Raw genomic sequence first — 18,988 nt, 5'->3', positions numbered from 1 at the left:
GTAAGTTGGTAACATTGGTGGGGGTCCATCAATGCTTCTCTTCTTTGTTTTGGGAACAGTGGGCATGGGTTGGACAGGAAGTGGGTTGACTGGCTTTGCTTGCACAGCAATCCCATTGACTCTGTGAGATGTTCCCTCACCACTGACAGTTTCTTCAAGACGGTCGATATTGTCCCAGGCTAAAGTTGTAAATATGCCAGGATGGATGTTAGCTGGAAGGGCAATGCCACTCCCTGATGATGAGAGTTTCTGGAGACACAGGGCAGTGTTGATCTCTTCCATCTGTGAATAGGACACACTGTGACCAAGTCGGTTGAGGATGTTTATCAACTCTACATTTCCTGTCAACGATTTGACACTGAATGGCAGAACAATGTGCTTGGAAGGCTTGGTATTTCCACATGTCACTGCATATACTATGTCATGGCCAAATGACTGCAGAAGGCACTGCACTCTCTGGGATGCATGATCAGGATAATTTGAGCCTGTGAGTAGAGAGTACAGGAAGATATTGAGCGACTCTGGAATGGTAGGACATTCTGCTTCTGGTTTGACTTCAGGCGGCCAGGTTTGAGGAACATCTTGACTTTTAATGTCTGCTCTCAATTTGATGGCTGCTTTGGCTATAACATCTTGTGCACTGACACTTTTCAGGGTCTGCAGCTCCCTTTTGAGAGACTGATTTTCTTTGGCAAGTTCCCTCATGGACAAGTTATCGGGATAGAGGAGGAATTTTCCTTTCTCATCAGGGAATATCTGCAAGGCTCCAGCAAACTCACTCTCCAGGTTTCGCCTTATGTGCTTCTTGGTTGATTCCTTGACTTGGGCAATGCCTTGGGAGTTCATTGAAGCTACCAGTCTAGAAGAGAGATCAGTCATTGTCATCACTTGAGGATTGCCAAAAAGCTCCATCCTGATGAAGAGGAACAGCTCATTGTATGCCTTATTCACAGCAGCTTCATACTGGGCTGCAGTATCATCATCTTCATTGCTGGCAACCTCTCCTTTGGAAACCTCTTCTTTGGTGTAAAGTCTATAGCATGACCTGTGGTAGTGCCCTTCAGCTGCTACAAGGTCTCTACTCACAATGGCAAGGATTCTGCTGTCCCTTTTCTTTGTGGCTGCACTCCTGATCTTTGCATCAGCTCGCAGTTCTCGACACTGCACCAGTACTTCTCTCGTATTCTGTCTCTTGGAATATTTGCTGTTTTTCTGACAAAATATGCACTCTGCATCATAAGTCCTAGATGTACTTGGAGCATGTCGAGCTACTCTCTTAGATTGTTTCTCTTCAGCAGAGACACAACTTTTCTTTTCTTTTGCAAGGAGGCCATCAAGAATTTGCTTCATAGTGAAGATACTGCGACACTTTCTGTGGTAGTAGATTGCTGGAATCTGTCCCTCAGGAATGTCTTTTGCCAGTTTCAAAACTGGTGCATGATTTCGTATCTGAGCTGCCCTGAGCAGAGTTCTCCATGAGTCGACACTTTGTAGTGAAACCAGCTTATCTGTATCATCAGATCAGCGGATAATGCACTCCACCCGTGGGCGCTTTGGTATTGGGTAAAAACTTGCTTGTTCACCAGTGGCCATATTCAGTCAGTTTTCACCTGCCACATACAAACAAATACATGTAACTTAGGTGTATGAACACTACTAAAACAAAGTTTACTTTGCTTCACCAGCGTCATATTACCATTATTTATCGTACATAGCCACAAATAGATACATTACCTAGTTGCTATGCAACAGCTGTATTTTGTCCACATGAGGCTGCTAAAATCAACACAAGATGAAAGTTCCTCGTAGCCACTTTAACTAATCATATTAACATATACATTAAAAGAACATGCTAACATTATGGGAAATTAGCTTACAATCTTCTCCAGAGTGAGACAAGAAGATAGATACCAGTTTCCTCTATATGTGTTTAGTAGAAAGCTATCTGGCTGCACGTTAGCCTAGCTTAGCACAATGAATGGAAGTACACAGTACTGGTTATCCTTGGTTGTTGGCCAACTAAGAACTGTCCCAGAGTTTAAGCTAGGCTAATCAGTACCAGGGGTGTTGAAATGCTATATTTGTAAAAATCTGGGCAAATACACAATCGTGAGAGGCACAGAAACAGGTTTCCTGAAAGAAAAATGAAATAGCTGCTCATTTGGAAAGGTTATCATGTATTATTTTACTTCTGTTAGTGTACCAAATAAAATGGCACCAGTGAAGTTGTGTCACCTTGGGTGATATCGATATCTGTTCTGACCCATGGACTAACTGGCTTTGGTCTAGTTAGTTTCTTAGTAATAATGCCCTTCTAATTTAAGGTTCACAATCACCTCACACAATGAAATAGTATGGGTGTATTATACATTTCCTGAATCTTTACAGTCCTGTGAGTATTCCAGTTTTTGTGTTTTGTGTCCCTGATATTCCTAGATGCCACAGGGCTAAAAGAAAGTATATAGTTTAGGCGAACATTGCAGAAAGATATGTGTTATTGACGGGTTGAAGAGCTCAAGTGACCTCTATATTTGTGAGAAATATCCACAACAGGGCTTGAATGAAAGCTAAGAAGGTCCCCTTTAAAATGATACCAAAGACAATATTATAGAACATTGAAAAATGTCCTGACCATGAGGCTAAACCAGGATATGCACCAGCGTCTAAAATGCAATTTACTTTAGGGGGTGGTTAACTTCATGAGCTGATAACTGTGATACAGCTGCCACTCAGGAATGGTTATCATACCAAAATATCATCTACAGACATGGATCCTTTCAAAAATTATAAGTAAGTTTTGCCACCTTGAGTGTACCGAAATAGGAAATTTTGGGCTCTGGCCCATGGACTAATGTACTTGGGTGGAGCGAAAGGACGCCTTAAGCTCACAATATGAATTGCCAGCTGTTCAACAGGGTGATGGATCCATGATGGTATGGGCAGCCATCTCATGGAAGTACGATGAATGCTTTGGATGGTCGTAAATGGCCAAAGAATATGAGGCTATTTAGCAGGATGAGGTGCTTCCAATGTTACAAACACTGTTCCCTCATGATGTTCACATATTCCAAGGTGACCATGCCCTCATGGCTGCTCTGGGGACACAATGTATGTGGAAGTTTACTCAATTTCCCTCAGCTTCATCTGAAGCTGTACAGGTGCCCAAATCTAATTGCTAAGCTAATTGCTTTAACAGGGTCCTTTCCCTTTACCCCACCCAGGGACATTTCCAATTGTGTTTTCTGCGACAGCCATACCAGCCAATTGGATGCAATGTTGGGTTTGAACCATGAACCTCATCAATGCTGAGATTCAAAGTTGCGTTCATCATACTGCATTTTATGTAATTTATGTTTATGTTGCTCTGGTGTACACCAGAGCTGAATTTGGTCCTGTGATGGCCTGGTGGCCTGTCCAGGGTATTGCCCCACCTGCCGCCCAGTGACTGCTAGGATAGGCTCCAGCATCCCTGCGACCCTGAGAGCAGGTTAAGCGGTTTGGATAATGGAAGAATGGATGTTTATGTTGGGTGTCAAAAAAAAAGAAGAAAAAAAAAAAGATCCCACTTTGAAAGTCCAAATTCAATCAACTGTGGAGGATGAAAGAAAGGACATGATACCACTTCTCCTTTTGACCACACAGCGTGGGGTCGTTTATTTCCTCCAACAAAAACTAAGTCCGCAGTCCATTGTTCTTGACCTCAGCCTCGTGTCTACCCACAATAACCTTTGCTAACCCCCACCCACTGTCTAAAAGGGACAGTCTCTGGCCCGCATGGTGAATACGTCACCTGCAAGTAGGTCACTACACACGCCCCCCCAAAATTCACCATGACAAAAAAAAAATCAAGTGGTCGGGGACGAATAATGTGGCCAAAACGGTTCCTCTTGACGGGTGTAGGGGCAGGGGGGCATCCATGCCGAGGGGACTGGGCCAGTTGAACCGGCCTGTCCAAGTCCAGGTGAGGCGGCTTGAGGCGATCCACTGAAACCCACTCCTGCTTACCACCAACATCCACAACAAAGTTCTTAGCCTCTGCTGCCAGGACACAGAAGGGGCCATCATAGGGGGGTACGGTGGACGTCATGCCGGATGAAGACGTACCCAGCCGACTGCAGGTTCTTGGGGATGTAAGACTGAGGGAGGCCGTGCTGCGCCGCGAAGTTGGGACTGGAGTGAAAACGCCGGCAGCGTCCTGGAACACAGCCTGCTGGCGGGCAGCAGACTAGGGTGCCGCGCCGTCTGGGAGAAATTCATCAAGGTCTTCCTTAGGGGCGGTTCGCAGGCCAAGCATGACCCATGCGAGCCGGTCGACCCAGCTACTGTCTGTGAGGCTGGCCCAAAGAGCAGCCTTCATAGAACGATGAAACCGCTCACATAAACCGTTGCCCTGCGGGTTGTACGCCGTGGTGCGGTGCAGCTTCACCCCTAGGCCTTCAGCGACTGCATTCCAGAGCTCGGATGTGAACTGCAGGCCCCGGTCAGAAGTGAGGTCAGATGGCGTGCCAAACCAGGCTACCCAGGACCTGATGAACGCCCGGGCTACCTCAGCAGACATGGTGGTTGACAGTGGAATAGCCTCTGGCAACCTAGTGGTCCTGTCCATCATGGTAAGCAGATTAGTGAAACCACGGGAGGAGGGAAGGGGTCCTACTAGGTCCACATTGACATGGCCGAAACGCCTCCCAGGCGCTGGGAACAGCACCAGGGGTGCCTTGGTGTGGCGGTGAACCTTGGAGCACTGACACGCCATGCAGGTGCCCACCCAGTCCTTGACATCCTTCTTGAGGCCATGTCACACGAACATGGCCCCCACCAACTTCATTGATGCCTTCATGCCTGGGTGTGAAAGGCCATGGATGGCGTCGAAAACCCGTCATCACCAGCCCGTGGGCACCATGGGCTGGGGCTGACCCATGGAGATGTCTCAGAGAAGCATGGCCCCGGCATCGTCGAACACCACATCCTTCAACTGCAGCCCAGTGTCAGCAGTCTGGTAGGCCGGTAGGCCTGCACTTCTGTGTCAGCATCCTGGTCTGCAGCCATGGCTGCATAGTCGAGTCCCAAGTGGACAGCCCCCAACATCGCCTGGGAGAGGCAGTCGGCGATGAAGTTGTCCTTGCCGGCGATGTGCCGGATGTCAGTGGTGAACTCGGAGATGTAAGTGAGCTGGCGCTGTTGGTGCCCAGACCACGGCTCAGTGGCTTTGGCCATGTCAAATGTCAGCGGCTTGTGGTCCACAAACACAGAGAACCGGTGGCCTTCCAGCTGGAACCGGAAGCGGCGGATGGCGAGAAACAGGCCAAGAAGCTCCCGGTCGAAGGTACTGTTTTCCTCTGCTGCACAGCTGGCGGCTGAAAAAAGCAAGCGGCTGCCAGGCTCCGCCCACCCACTACTTATACACTGCTCCCATGGCGTAATCTGAGGCATCTGTGGTGAGTGCTACTAGGGAAGTTGGTGATGGGTGCGCCAACAAGGGTGCGCCAACAAGGCAGCGTCAGCCAGCGCAGCCTTAGTGTCCTCAAACGCCCGGTTTCTCTCTTCCGACCAGTCCACTGGGCCCTTGGGGTCCTTACCCTTCAAAGCCTCATGCAGGGGGCACATGAGATGAGCCGCCCGGGGAATGAACCAGTTGTAGAAGTTCACCATTCCCAGACTCGCCGTAACCGGTCACGGCCAGAGCTTCCACGGGGTAAGGCATTCATTAGGCCAACCTTACCCGAGGGATAGTGTGTGTAGATCGGTGTAGTGCTCGGGGACTCGTTGTTCGCCAGCGACCCCTCTGGCCCATCCAGGCGCCTGCAGCCAAGCAACCGAAAGCATTCTCCCTACCTCTCCTTCGCGGTCTGAAGGTAATGCAATCCATGCGAGGCTTCAGCATGTAAAATAGCGAGAGCAGCCGACACGAGTTTGAAGGAAGCTGGTGTTACGACTATCTCCTTCCCATGGAAACGTGAGCCAGGGGAGTTATTTGACAAGAGTTCCGGCCATATGCAATTGAGTTAATCGGGTGGGATAAAGAGGAAAAACTAGAAATAAATGTATATATATATATATATATAAAAAGTTCACCATGCCCAGGAACTCCTGCGGGGACTTCACCGTGTTCGGGCGTGGGAACCTGGCAACGGCGTCCACCTTGTCGGGGAGGGGGTTGCTCCGTCCTTTGTAACCCGGTGCCTGAGGAAATCGATGGTTGGCAGGCCCAACTGGCACTTTGCTGGGTTGACGATGAACCCATGCTGGCTGAGCCATCTGACCAGCTGCCGGAGGTGGACCAGGTGCTCCGGTGCGGACGTACTGGCCACAAGAATATCGTTCAGGTAAACACACAGGAACAGCATATCTCGCAGCACAGAGTCTATGTGCCGCCCCCTTGAGCCCAAACAGCATCCTCAGGAACTCGAACAGGCCGAACGGCGTGATTACTGCCATCTTCGGCACATTCTGTGGGTGGACCGGCACCTGGTGGTATCCGCGCACGAGGTCCACCTTGGAGAAGATGACCGCCTTCGCCAAGTGCACGGAGAAGTCCTGGATGTGCGGGACGGGGTAGCGGTCTGGCGTCGTGGCGTTGTTGAGGCAGTGGTAATCACAACATGGGTGCCAGCCGCCATTAGCCTTCGTGACCACATGCAGGGGGGAAGCTCATGGACTGTCGGAGCGGCGCACGATGCCGAGGCGCTCCATGTTGACAAACTCCTCCTTGGCGATGGCGAGTTTGGCTGGGTCGAGGCGCCGTGCACGGGCGTTGACTGGGGGGCCCGTGGTGGTGTTGTAGTGTTCCACTCCATTGTTGGCGACTGCTGATGAGAAGATGGGCGTTGTGAGGTCCTGAAACTCAGCGAGCAGACGCTGAAATTCATCCCCAGTGGCAATCATGTTGGATTAGCCGGTGGGACCTGCCTCCCCCAGCGTACATGTGTAAGAGCAGAAGGAGACGGCGTCAATCAAGCGGCGGTTTTTAACATCTACCAACAGCCCATAAGCGCGCAGGAAATCTGCACCCAGGAGGGCAATGGACACCTTGGCCATTACAAAGTCCCAGCCGAACCGCCGACCTCCAAAAACCACCTCCACATACCTCGTGTCATAGGTGTGTATGGGGGTGCTGTTAGCAGCATCCATAGGGGGGCCGAATCCGCCGGCCAGCGCGTCCACAGCTGTCGCAGGCAGGATGCTCCGTTGTGTGCCCAAATCAACTAGCAGCCGCCGACCGGAGATGGTGTCCTGAATAAACCGCAGCCTGCCTTCCTGGTCATTCTTCTTAACCTCAGCCTTGTGTCTACCCGCAATTCCCTTTGCTAACTTCCGCCCACTGTCTTAAAGGGACCGTCTCTGGCCCGCATGGTGAATATGTAACCTGCAAGTAGGTCACTACACAACCATGATTTTGAAATCAAAACAACTTTATCTGCTGAGATAGATGAGGGTCACATGAAGCTTTTTTTTTTTGCTTCCTCGTGGTATACTTCCGCTTTTTTCAGTGCTTCTGCTGATCTGTTGTCTTCTCTGTAGCAAGTTCTGTTATCTTCTCTGTAGAACAGTTCCTGCTGACTCTGTATCTCTTTGCAGGGGGATGAGTGCTGTGTGTGTCTACACTGTACAACATATTGAGGACACATTTACAACCTCCAAATTCAAGGGTCATTCAAGGGACATCCCACAGCCAAGGCCTGGGATGGTGAGTTATCCATATGTGGCACATTTATCCCCAAGCATTTCGGAGAAGAAGAAAAAAAGCAACACTTTTTCTGAAAGACCCTTGACATTTCACCTAAAGAATCCCAGAATATTGATTCTGGGGTGATTTCCATTAACCATCTTGTGTGAGTCACATTTTGAAACATCATTACTTGCCTGTTTTTCAATTGTGACAGATGAAGTTGACTGACCGGCAATTTGTTCCTCAAATTTGATTCGTCACAGCTGTCATGGAAAGACACACGACTTAAAAAAACACGCATACATGCATACATTTTATTTTGTCTGAAAGTGATCTCGATTGTATAGCCCTTCACACCTTTTCCACTGAGCTGCTATTGTGTACAATCAATCTATACACTTTTATCTCATACATCTGAATGCCTGTCTTACTTCAGTGTGTTCCGGACAGCAGAAAGCTTCCTCTCACTGTCCTCAAAATGGTCAAGGAGAAGCCAGAGATGCAGGACAGAGTCTTGCCATTGGAAAACTCCGGGCCTCTTTTTGTCAGTCACCATGGTTACACTCTCATCCGTGTGGACAATCTGCAGCACAACTCTCGCCACTCCGTCCTGTTTCTCTCTCTAGGTGAGTAGTGTCCGTCTTGTTCAACAATCAGTCAGAATCCCCTGGTTTACCGTGTACAGTGTCTTTACAGGGACAGCTTGCTAACTCTGTTTCAATCATATATTATCTAAAATGTTAACTGACGTAATGACAAGTCAATAGAGACAAGTCATATTTATTCAAGGAGAGGAAAGTGTGTGACACATTGTTAAATAGACACACTCATCATATGTTTATGTAACCAAGTATCTATTTGTCCCTCTTTAAATAGAAATAAACCAAGATGAGACCAGATTTAAATTGTGCTGTAACAGGAAATTTATTCTGGGTCTGGTATGTTACGTAAGTCCAAATAAGTCAAGTCAAGTCAAGTTTATTTATATAGCACATTTAAAACAACCACAGTTGAACCAAAGTGCTGCACAAGCTTAAAATACAATATAAAATAAGTGACACATATGAATATAAAATATATGTAAAGAAAATATAATAAAATAAAGAATATAAAATCTACTACTACTACTTTCGGCTTTTCCCGTTAGGGGTCGCCACAGCGGATCATCCCTTTCCATTTCTTCCTGTCTTCTGCGTCTTCCTCTGTCACACCAGCCACCTGCATGTCTTCCCTCACTACATCCATAAACCTCCTCTTTGGCCTTCCTCTTCTCCTCTTCCCTGGCAGCTCCATATTCAGCATCCTTCTCCCAATATACTCAGCATCTCTCCTCCACACATGTCCAAGCCATCTCAATCTTGCCTCTCTTGCTTTGTCTCCAAACCGTCCAACCTGAGCGGTCACTCTAATATAATCGTTCCTAATCCTGTCCTTCTTCGTTACTCCCAGTGAAAATCTTAGCATCTTCAACTCTGCCACCTCCAGCTCCGCCTCCTGTCTTTTCGTCAGTGCCACTGTCTCCAAACCATATAACATAGCTGGTCTCACAACCATCTTGTAAACTTTCCCTTTAACTCTTGCTGATACCCTTCTGTCGCAAATCACTCCTGACACACTTCTCCACCCACTCCAACCTACCTGCACTCTCTTTTTCACCTCTCTACTGCACTCCCCGTTACTTTGGACAGTTGACCCCAAGTATTTAAACTCAAATGCCTTTGTCACCTCCACTCCTTGCATCCTGACCATTCCACTGTCCTCTCTCTCATTCACGCATAGGTATTCCGTCTTGCTCCTACTGACTTTCATTCCTCTTCTCTCCAGTGCATACCTCCACCTCTCCAGGCTCTCCTCAACCTGCACCCTACTCTCGCTACAGATCACAATGTCATCCGCGAACATCATCGTCCATGGAGACTCCTGCCTGATCTTGTCCGTCAACCTGTCCATCACCATTGCAAACAAGAAAGGGCTAAGAGCCGATCCTTGATGTAATCCCACCTCCACCTTGAACCCATCTGTCATTCCAACCGCACACCTCACCATTGTCACACTTCCCTCATACGTATCCTGCACCACTCCTACATACTTCTCTGCAACTCCTGACTTCCTCATACAATACCACACCTCCTCTCTCGGCACTCTGTCATAAGCTTTCTCTAAATCTACAAAGACACAATGCAACTCTTTCTGGCCTTCTCTATACTTCTCAATCAACATTCTCAAAGCAAACATCGCATCTGTGGTGCTCTTTCGTGGCATGAAACCATACTGCTGCTCGCTGATCGTCACCTCTCCTCTTAACCTAGCTTCTATTACTCTTTCCCAAATCTTCATGCTGTGGCTGATCAACTTTATACCTCTGTAGTTGTTACAGTTCTGCACATCGCCCTTGTTCTTGAAAATCGGTACCAGTATGCTTCTTCTCCACTCCTCAGGCATCCTCTCACTTTCCAGGATTGTGTTAAACAATCTAGTTAAAAACTCCACTGCCATCTCTCCTAAACATCTCCATGCCTCCACAGGTATGTCATCAGGACCAACTGCCTTTCCACTCTTCATCCTCTTCATAGCTGCCCTCACTTCCTCCTTGCTAATCCGCTGAACTTCCTGATTCACTATCCCTACATCATCCAACCTTCTCTCTCTCTCATTTTCTTCATTCATCAGCCCCTCAAATATTCCTTCCACCTTCTTAGCACACTCTCCTCGCTTGTCAGCACATTTCCATCTCTATCCTTGATCGCCCTAACTTGCTGCACATCCTTTGCAGCTTGGTCCCTCTGTCTAGCCAATCAGTACAAGTCCTTTTCTCCTTCCTTAGTGTCTAATCTGTCATACAACTCACCATACACCTTTTCCTTTGCCTTTGCCACCTCTCTCTTTGCTTTACGCTGCATCTCCTTGTACTCCTGTCTACTTTCTTCATCTCTCTTACTATCCCACTTCTTCTTTGCCAACCTTTTCCTCTGTATAATTTGCTGTACTTCCTCATTCCACCACCAAGTCTCCTTGTCTTCCTTCCTCTGTCCTGATGACACACCAAGTACCTTCCTAGCTGTCTCCCTCACTATTTCTGCAGTGGTTTTCCAGCCATCTGGCAACTCTTCACTACCACCCAGTGTCTGTCTTAACTCCTGCCTGAACTCCACACAACAGTCTTCCTTCTTCAACTTCCACCATTTGATCTTCGGCTGTGTCTTCACTCACTTCCTCTTCTTGGTCTCCAAAGTCATCCTACAGACCACCATCCGATGCTGCCTAGCTACGTTCTCCCCTGTCACCACCTTGCAGTCTCCAATCCCTTTTAGATGGCGCCTTCTACATAAGATATAGTCCACCTGTGTGCACTTTCCTCCACTCTTGTACGTCACCCTGTGTTCCTCCCTCTTCTTGAAATATGTATTCACCACAGCCATTTCCATCCTTTTCGCAAAATCCACCACCATCTGTCCTTCCACATTTCTCTTCTTGACTCCATACCTTCCCATCACCTCCTCATCACCTCTGTTCCCTTCACCAACATGTCCATTGAAGTCGGCTCCAATCACCACTCTCTCCTCCTTGGGTACCCTCTCCACCATGTCGTCCAACTCATTCCAGAATTCTTCTTTTTCATCCATCTCACACCCAACTTGCGGGGCATATGCGCTGATAACATTCAGCAATAAACCTTCAATTTCCAGCTTCATACTCATCACTCTGTCTGACACTCTCTTCACCTCCAGCACGCTCTTGACATACTCTTCCTTCAGAATTACCCCTACCCCTTTACTCCTCCCATTCACACCATGGTAGAAGAGTTTGAAGCCACCTCCGATACTCCTGGCCTTACTCCCCTTCCACCTGGTCTCTTGCACACACAGTATGCCTACCTTTCTTCTTTCCATCATGTCAGCCAGCTCTCTCCCTTTACCAGTCATAGTGCCAACATTCAAAGTTCCAACTCTCACCTCCACATGCCTACCCTTCCTCCTCTCTAGCTGCCTCTGGACATGCTTTCCCCCTCTCCTTCTCCTTCGCCCAACAGTAGCATAGTTTCCACCGACACCCTGCTGGTTAACAGTACTGGTGGCGGTCGTTGGTAACCCGGGCCTCGACCGATCCGGTATGTAAGTCTTATTTATGATCCGCATATTTGATTTGGCAAAGATTTTACGCCGGATGCCCTTCCTGACGCAACCCTCCCCATTTGTCCGGGCTTGGGACCGGCACTAAGGATGCACTGGCTTGTGCATCCTCAGCGGCTGGGTTAAAATAAAGAATATAAAATGTAAACAATAAAACATTAAAATTTTTTTGCACAATAAAATCACGGTGTCAAGCTCAACTTGAATCGAATGCCAGCGAGAAGAGGTAGGTCTTTAATAAAGATTTAAAAGTCTCTAGGGTCTGAGCAGATTTTATGTGTACTGGTAGATTGTCCCAGAGATCAGGGGCAGCCACTGCAAAGGCTCTGCCGCCCCAGTTCTTAAGCCTGGATCTTGGAACATGTAAGAGCATCCAAAGTCCAAATATTCTGGAACGCATCTTCCTTCAAATAAATGTCAACCTTTTCAGACAGATGTTTGTCCTTTTGTTTTAAGTAAATGCACAAATAGATAAATAAATAAATAAATAATCCATCCATCCATCCATCCATTATCCAAATCGTTTTTCCTGCTCTCAGGGTTGCGGGGATGCTGGAGCCTTCTGCTGTAATTTATAAGCTCTGACTTATAAATGAAAATGACATGAATGGATGACAACATAGAGATAGTTTAGATATCAAAAAAAAAATCTTGTTCAATATCTTTCTTTTTTCTTTCAGTCTTAATCAAAAGTGAAATTAGTCCTGTTGTAGAACAATGAACAGTTAAACCTCCCAGAAAGGAATGTCTTTACCCTTGACTTGAAACTCCTCGGTCCATGCTAAAAACACTCTCGGTAAACAGCTGAAACAAAACAAAAATTGGGTACCCAAAAAAAATATTATAGCACTCAATATAAAAAAAGCATGTTCTCTGATACTTAAGTGATGCAAGAACAGAGGTAGGTGATGGTGGTGAACTCATCTTCAGTGTCCAAGGAGAATGATGTATGAGAATGGGTGGCACAGTGGCCCAGTGGTTTGCACTGTCACCTCATAGCAAGAAGGTCCTGGGTTCGAACCCCGCGGTTGTCCAACCTTGGGAGTCATCCCAGGTCGTCCTCTGTGTGGAGTTTGCATGTTCTCCCTGTATCTGCGGTGGGTTTTCTCCGGGTGCTCCGGTTTCCCCCACCATCAAAAGAAACATGCATGTTAGGGTTAATACTCCTGTCTGTGCCCCTGACCAAGGCAATGGGAAAAGAAGTGGAGTTGGTTCCCGGGCGCTGCATCAAGGCGGCAGCCCACTGCTCCTAGCTACACAGATCACAGCTAGGATGGGTTAATTTGCAGTAACTAAATTTCCCTAAGGGGATTAATAAAGGAAACTTAACTACTGGGCTCCCATGCCATCCATCAGCTAGCAGGAAAACGTGGCAGAGAGTGGTGACTTGACAGTAAGAAAGGCTTGAGCAGCGGTGGCTAACCATGTGCCATGGAGAGCCATGTGTATGCAGGTTTTCATTCCAATCCGACTCCACACCAGGTGATTTCACTGATACAGTCTTCCTCTTTGGGTGAAGGGTTGCTAATCAGTGAAATCACCTGGTGTGGAGTCTGGCTGGAATGAAAACCTGCATACATATGGCTCTCCATGGCACATGGTTAGCCACCCCTGGGCTAGAGGCTCGCAACATGTGGCTAAGTCTTCTCTCTTTTCTACTATTTAATCAAATGAAACCCGTGAACTCCCCGATCTCACAGCCCTACTCTACAGCAGCGTAAGTGTCATTCTCGTATTGAGTGTTTTGAATTTGGGATTTTACTGTGGCGGTTTCACACTAGAAGCTGCAACCACTATGTGTATGAGAGGACTGAGCTGACAGATGTGTGATAAATCAGCAGCCTATGTTTTTTCTCACATTTGCAAATATCAAACAAGTTATTCTTCCCCCCTTCACCACCTTTTCAGCCTCAATTGTCAGAGTAACCCAAACATCATTCCTGTAGTACAAACACCGGGGATAATTTAAATCTTACACCTACTCAGACGGGGGCTAGACCTTGCCTGACTTCAAGTTGCCTGTGTTGAACTTCAGACTTCCCTTATCGTCTTCCAAACCCTGAGCCAACAATTCCAACAGCAACATCAATAAGAGTTACATCCACTCACCCCCATTTTTTCTTAGCATATTAGATAGATGGATAGAAAGATGTTCTTTTTTTTCGTTCTTTTTTTTTTTGGATTTCCCCCCATTTTTCTCCCCAGTTGTATCTGGCCAGTTACTCCACTCTTCCGAGCCATCCCGGTCACTGCTCCACCCCCTCTGCCGATCCGGGGAGGGCTGGACAGACTACCACATACCTCCTCCAATACATGTCGCCAGCCACTTCTTTTCAACTGACAGCGAGGAGTTTTGCCAGGGGTACGTAGCGCATGGGAGGATCACGCTACCCCCCCCCCCCCGAACAGGCGCCTCGACCCAGAGGAGGTGCTAGTGCAGTGACCAGGACACATACTTACATCTGGCTTCTGACCCGCAGACATGGCAGTTGTGTCTGTAGGGACGCCCGGCCAAGCCGGAGGTAACAAGGGGATTCTAACCAGCAATCCCTGTGTTGGTAGGCAATGGAATAGACCCTACGCTACACTAGGCTATGGACACCCCTAGAAAGATGTTCTTTATAGTCCACAAGGGAAATTCATTTTGTTTAGGTCAGTAAACCACATACAGACAAGACAATAAAGAAAATGAATAGATAAAACCATTGTAAAAGCAGAAAGAAAAACAATACCTTCTACATAAGGGGTGTTAGCAAAATAGGTCTATTTTTTCCAGGTGTTAAGGAGACAAATAGCAGAGGGGATGAAACTGGCTCTGCCCCTGTTTGTTTTGAATACGGGGGCAATATATCTCCTAGCAGAAGTCATAACCTGAAAGCAGGTGCTGAGGTTATGAGTTGAGTCCCTCGCAACCTTGCTTGTTTTCTTCACTGCCCTCTGGTCATAGAGCCGCTGGAGGGTTGAGCACTGCCCCCCGCAGGCAGAGCCCGGACCTCTAGGTGGTCACCCTCCACAGCTGGACTTGTTGGTCTCTGAGAGCCCATCATGCCAAGCCAGAAAAGAAAAGGTGAGGAGGATATTCACCAATTAAGTCCCATCAGAGAGGTTATCATGCTTGAAGATCTATCTTTTATACTCTCGCGTTACATAACGGGAGGGTTAAAACATGCAGTCTATCAAGGCTGAATGTGAAACGTGAAGCCAAGTCCACAGCTGAATCCACCAAAGGACCAGCTATCAAACTACTTTTCAATTTCACATTTTCATTTGCGTCCATTGTTGCCTTGCTGCTTTTCAATTCACATTCATTTTCATCACCTCTATGTAAATAAAAGTATTATTGTCGTTTCAAAAATTTTAGAGCGCTACATATACAATGATCTTTTTTTTTTTTTGGCTTCCTCCCCCCAAATGTATCTGGCCAATTACCTAACTCATCTGAGCCTTCCCGGTCGCTGCTCCACCCCCTCTGCCAATCTGGGGAGGCCTGCAGACTACCACATGCCTCCTCCGATACATGTGGAGTCTCCAGCCGCTTCTTTTCACCTGACAGTGAGGAGTTTCACCAGGAGGACGTAGCACGTGGGAGGATCACGCTATTCCCCCCAGTTCCCCCTCACCCCTGAACAGGCGCCCCAACCAACCAGAGGAGGCGCTAGTGCAGCGACCAGGACAGATACCCATATCCGGCTTCCCACCTGCAGACACGGCCAATTGTGTCTGTAGGGATGCCCATCCAAGCCGGAGGTAACACGGGGATTCAAACCAGCGATCCCCTGTGTTGGTAGGCAATGGAATAGGCCGCTACGCTAACCGGATGCCCAATTAGTATCTTTTTAAAGTAAAACAAAAAGTTACAAATGATGGAAAGCGGTGATTGATAATAAAATGTACTGCTTACATCGAAATCACCAGTCTTCAAATCAAATCGGTGCTTATCAAATTAATTGACAGTTAATTACTAATTATTTTTAACTCGCAACTCACTTCTGTTTTATTTTCCCCCCCTCCTCATTGAGTGGAAATACGTATATCAACAGTCTGATGATATGTAGCCTGGCTTCATTTTTTTTTTTTCTTGCCAGGAACGGTGTTTTCTTGTTCCTGACTTGCCTGGCTCTGACAGGTCTTTTATGTTCATTTGAATGTCAAAAAAATAACAACAAATGTGATTAATTTGCATCATCTAGGCTTACAATAATTTAATATTGGCTTACGATAATTTATCATACAGCTAGCTAGCTCTATAATAAATGCATTTCACAGGTCGATCAACTCAGAAAGGGCCTTCAAAAATTCAGAGATTGGCTATAATTCACCGTTGCGGTCATTCTTCTGCAAGCTAAGGAAAATTGAATCAGTTTTTAAATCTACATTTTTACAGCCTTTTGAAAATGATTTAATCGAATGCAAATTTTGTGTAAACCTGCACCTATTTTCAACAATTAGTAAACTGCTTTTGACTTTGGTTTATCACCTAACTGACTGATGAACCATTGCTAAGCTACATGGCCGAAGGCAAAGGTAAGAGTTTACTGCTAGTAATGAATTTAGTACCTCTAACTCAGATATAAGTAACCAACTAGTATTTAAAGATTTGCTTTTCAAATGTCAACACCATACCAGTTGCAACAAACACCAAGTTTATGGTTACCAATAGCTCTAGATGGGAAAATGGAAGTGTGATTAGTGAAGTTGCCACTGACATGCGGATATGTGAGTGTCGAAAAGTAAAGAGGAACATTTCAGCAATGGTATGGTAATGTTAACTTTTTGATTTGAGTAAAACAATCAATGATGTGCACCAAAATTTGTGATGGTAGTTTGGGTTGCCAGTCAGGTAGACATTCATCAGTTGCCATTTCAGAAGCAACCCGGCCATCGCTTGTGTCTGTGGCAAACCAAGAAAAAGACCTTGAGATAAAGGCACTTAATGCCACTAAACTATGATGACTTTTTTTTTTAAATTGTCAAACATTTGTGATGTCCCTTTTTTTGGTTCCACTATTCAAGAAAAGAGAAGTGGTCAAAGTGTTATTGTGGGGAAGGGAAACTCGTGCTGTGAGTTGGCATTAGTATAATTGTTTTGCATCTACATTTATTTAAAATGTATAGTAAATTACAACCCTGAAGAGTTGCATTCACACAGATGTCGTTTTTGAGTCTACCACTTGCGTGTTTAATACAATAATCCACAAAAAAGTTAAATCATGAATGCTTATGTATTTGCTCTGTCGGGTAGGACTTGACCAGGACAGCATATACTACACATATTTTTGTAAGTAGCCAAATGCAGAAGTAAAAGGCAAGAAGTGTTGAAAGAGGAAATAAAGCTGAAGTTGTCTGCTACAGTGCTTGTATAACTGGCGAATAACTTGCGAATGTGTTGGTTCAAATCAATCTCTGGGATATGGGATGCTCAAACACCCTTGCAATTACCACATATGGGCATAAGTGTCAGTAAGCTAATTAAAAAAAATGGCAGTCTTCTGAACTGTTAGTCCTGTTGAGATAAAATCTCTCTGAAAAGACACCCAGCCAAAGGCAACAGCATCATAAATAACTCAAGTCTACAGAAGTTGTAGACAAGCAACATAATGTACAACAATGCCTATAAACAAACACATAGCTAAATTTTTGAAATAGTAAGCAAATTAAAAATATAAGTAGATACATTTAAAAACTGAAAAAAAAAAAAAAAAACGCATGAAACACTCAAAAACTGGCAGTCCAATAGCAGGTCAGCAAGATGTGGAGCCAAGATGTAATGGTCTTGGTTGAAAAAAAAATAGTGTGGACTACTCCTTATTGTGTAAGCTAACCAAGACAAACCAGGGCTCTCATTTTTAGATTATTCAAACTAATTAGATTATTTTTTGTTTGATTGTCTAGTTTAGATCTATGTATTAGTTTGGATATGTGTGTTCTTGTAGTTTTTGGATGTGTTTTTGTCTTTGTGTTGCGCTTCTGTGGGCTGGGGGTAACAAAGTGTCATTTCATTTCATGTGCGCAAGTGCATGAAATGAAACAACATATAAAGTGCTTCTGGTTCTGAAATGCACACATACTCATCAGTTGGTTGTTTCTTAGTCAGATGTTACTGGAGGCTTAAAGGTGAGGTGTTGGTCAGTTGACAACATAAAGGACAATTTCTGATAGAACAAGGTGAATCAGAGCCATTCCCTGCAGTCCTTGCAATAAAATCGGGTCGGAAGTATTGGGAATGATGTCTGAGATCATGAATCATTCGAGACAAGAGAGGGAAGTGGGAGGAAGGTAAGTAGGGTGACTCAGATGCGGGCGTGTGTGCGTGTGTGTGTGTGTGTGTGTGTGTGTGTGTGTGTGTTTGAATCAGACCATTGTAGTCATCCTGCTCTGTTGTGTTGTCTGACCACATCAGAACCAATGTTGTTCCTCCCACAGAGGGTGGAGGAGTTCATAAGGTTCTGGAGACTGAACTTCAGGCTTTTGTCATCGCTGAGTATCGCCCCTTCAACCATAAGACCCATATTCTCAACATGATTGTTCATCCTTCCACGGTGAGTCACAGGAAGTCAAGTCAAATGAATCTTGATTTATGAACAAATGATGATTTATTTCGAACATGTAAAAAGGTGTCTACCTGCCTGCTGCCCAGTGACTACTGGGATAGGTTCCAGCATCCCCGTGACCCTTAGTAGTACAAGCGGTTTGGATAATGGATGGATGGATGGATGGATGGATGTAAATAAGCAGGATATAACATACAAATAAGCCATTGCCAATAATCTGAGTTGATCAACAAATCCAAATGTCAAACTCAATGAACAAATCTCTGTATGCATCAGATTATTTGTTACATGTTGGAAAAGGAGAAGGAAGAAGTATTCACTTATTTTTTCCTACCCCTTCTCACCTACTCTTAAGTTAATTCAACTACTATACATTTCAAACTCAATTCCCACTGTACTGTATAGTTCAAATTCAATACAAATTGTGCTGCACAATACAAGCTCAACTACTGTGAACAACAGGAGAAAAAAAAACACATCAAAAACACACGAGAGGAAAAGAAAAACGCATCCTAATGTCAGGTACCAAGAATAAATAGATCTCAATGCTACATACAACCCAAATATCCACTCGGTGTCATAGAGTGAAAAATGTAAAAAAAAAAAAGTAATAAGAAATGTTCAGAGATAAATAAAACTTA

General features: G+C 45.7%; 1 protein-coding gene across 1 annotated transcript in view; it reads left to right on the top strand.

Annotated features, from left to right (window-relative positions):
* LOC130111845 (semaphorin-7A-like) overlaps positions 1 to 18,988 on the top strand; it is a 42,901-nt gene that overhangs the window by 16,778 nt on the left and 7,135 nt on the right. Inside the window, exons 9-11 of the mRNA XM_056279143.1 lie at positions 7,576 to 7,684; positions 8,103 to 8,292; positions 18,220 to 18,335. Of these exons, the coding sequence (XP_056135118.1) occupies positions 7,576 to 7,684; positions 8,103 to 8,292; positions 18,220 to 18,335 (415 nt within the window). The remainder of the gene's footprint in view (positions 1 to 7,575; positions 7,685 to 8,102; positions 8,293 to 18,219; positions 18,336 to 18,988) is intronic.

This window comes from Lampris incognitus, chromosome 4 (assembly GCF_029633865.1).
Source record: "Lampris incognitus isolate fLamInc1 chromosome 4, fLamInc1.hap2, whole genome shotgun sequence".
Lineage (NCBI taxonomy): Eukaryota > Metazoa > Chordata > Actinopteri > Lampriformes > Lampridae > Lampris > Lampris incognitus.
The sequence above is the reverse complement of the archived record's forward strand: the minus strand, read 5'-3'. Positions and strand labels throughout refer to the sequence as shown.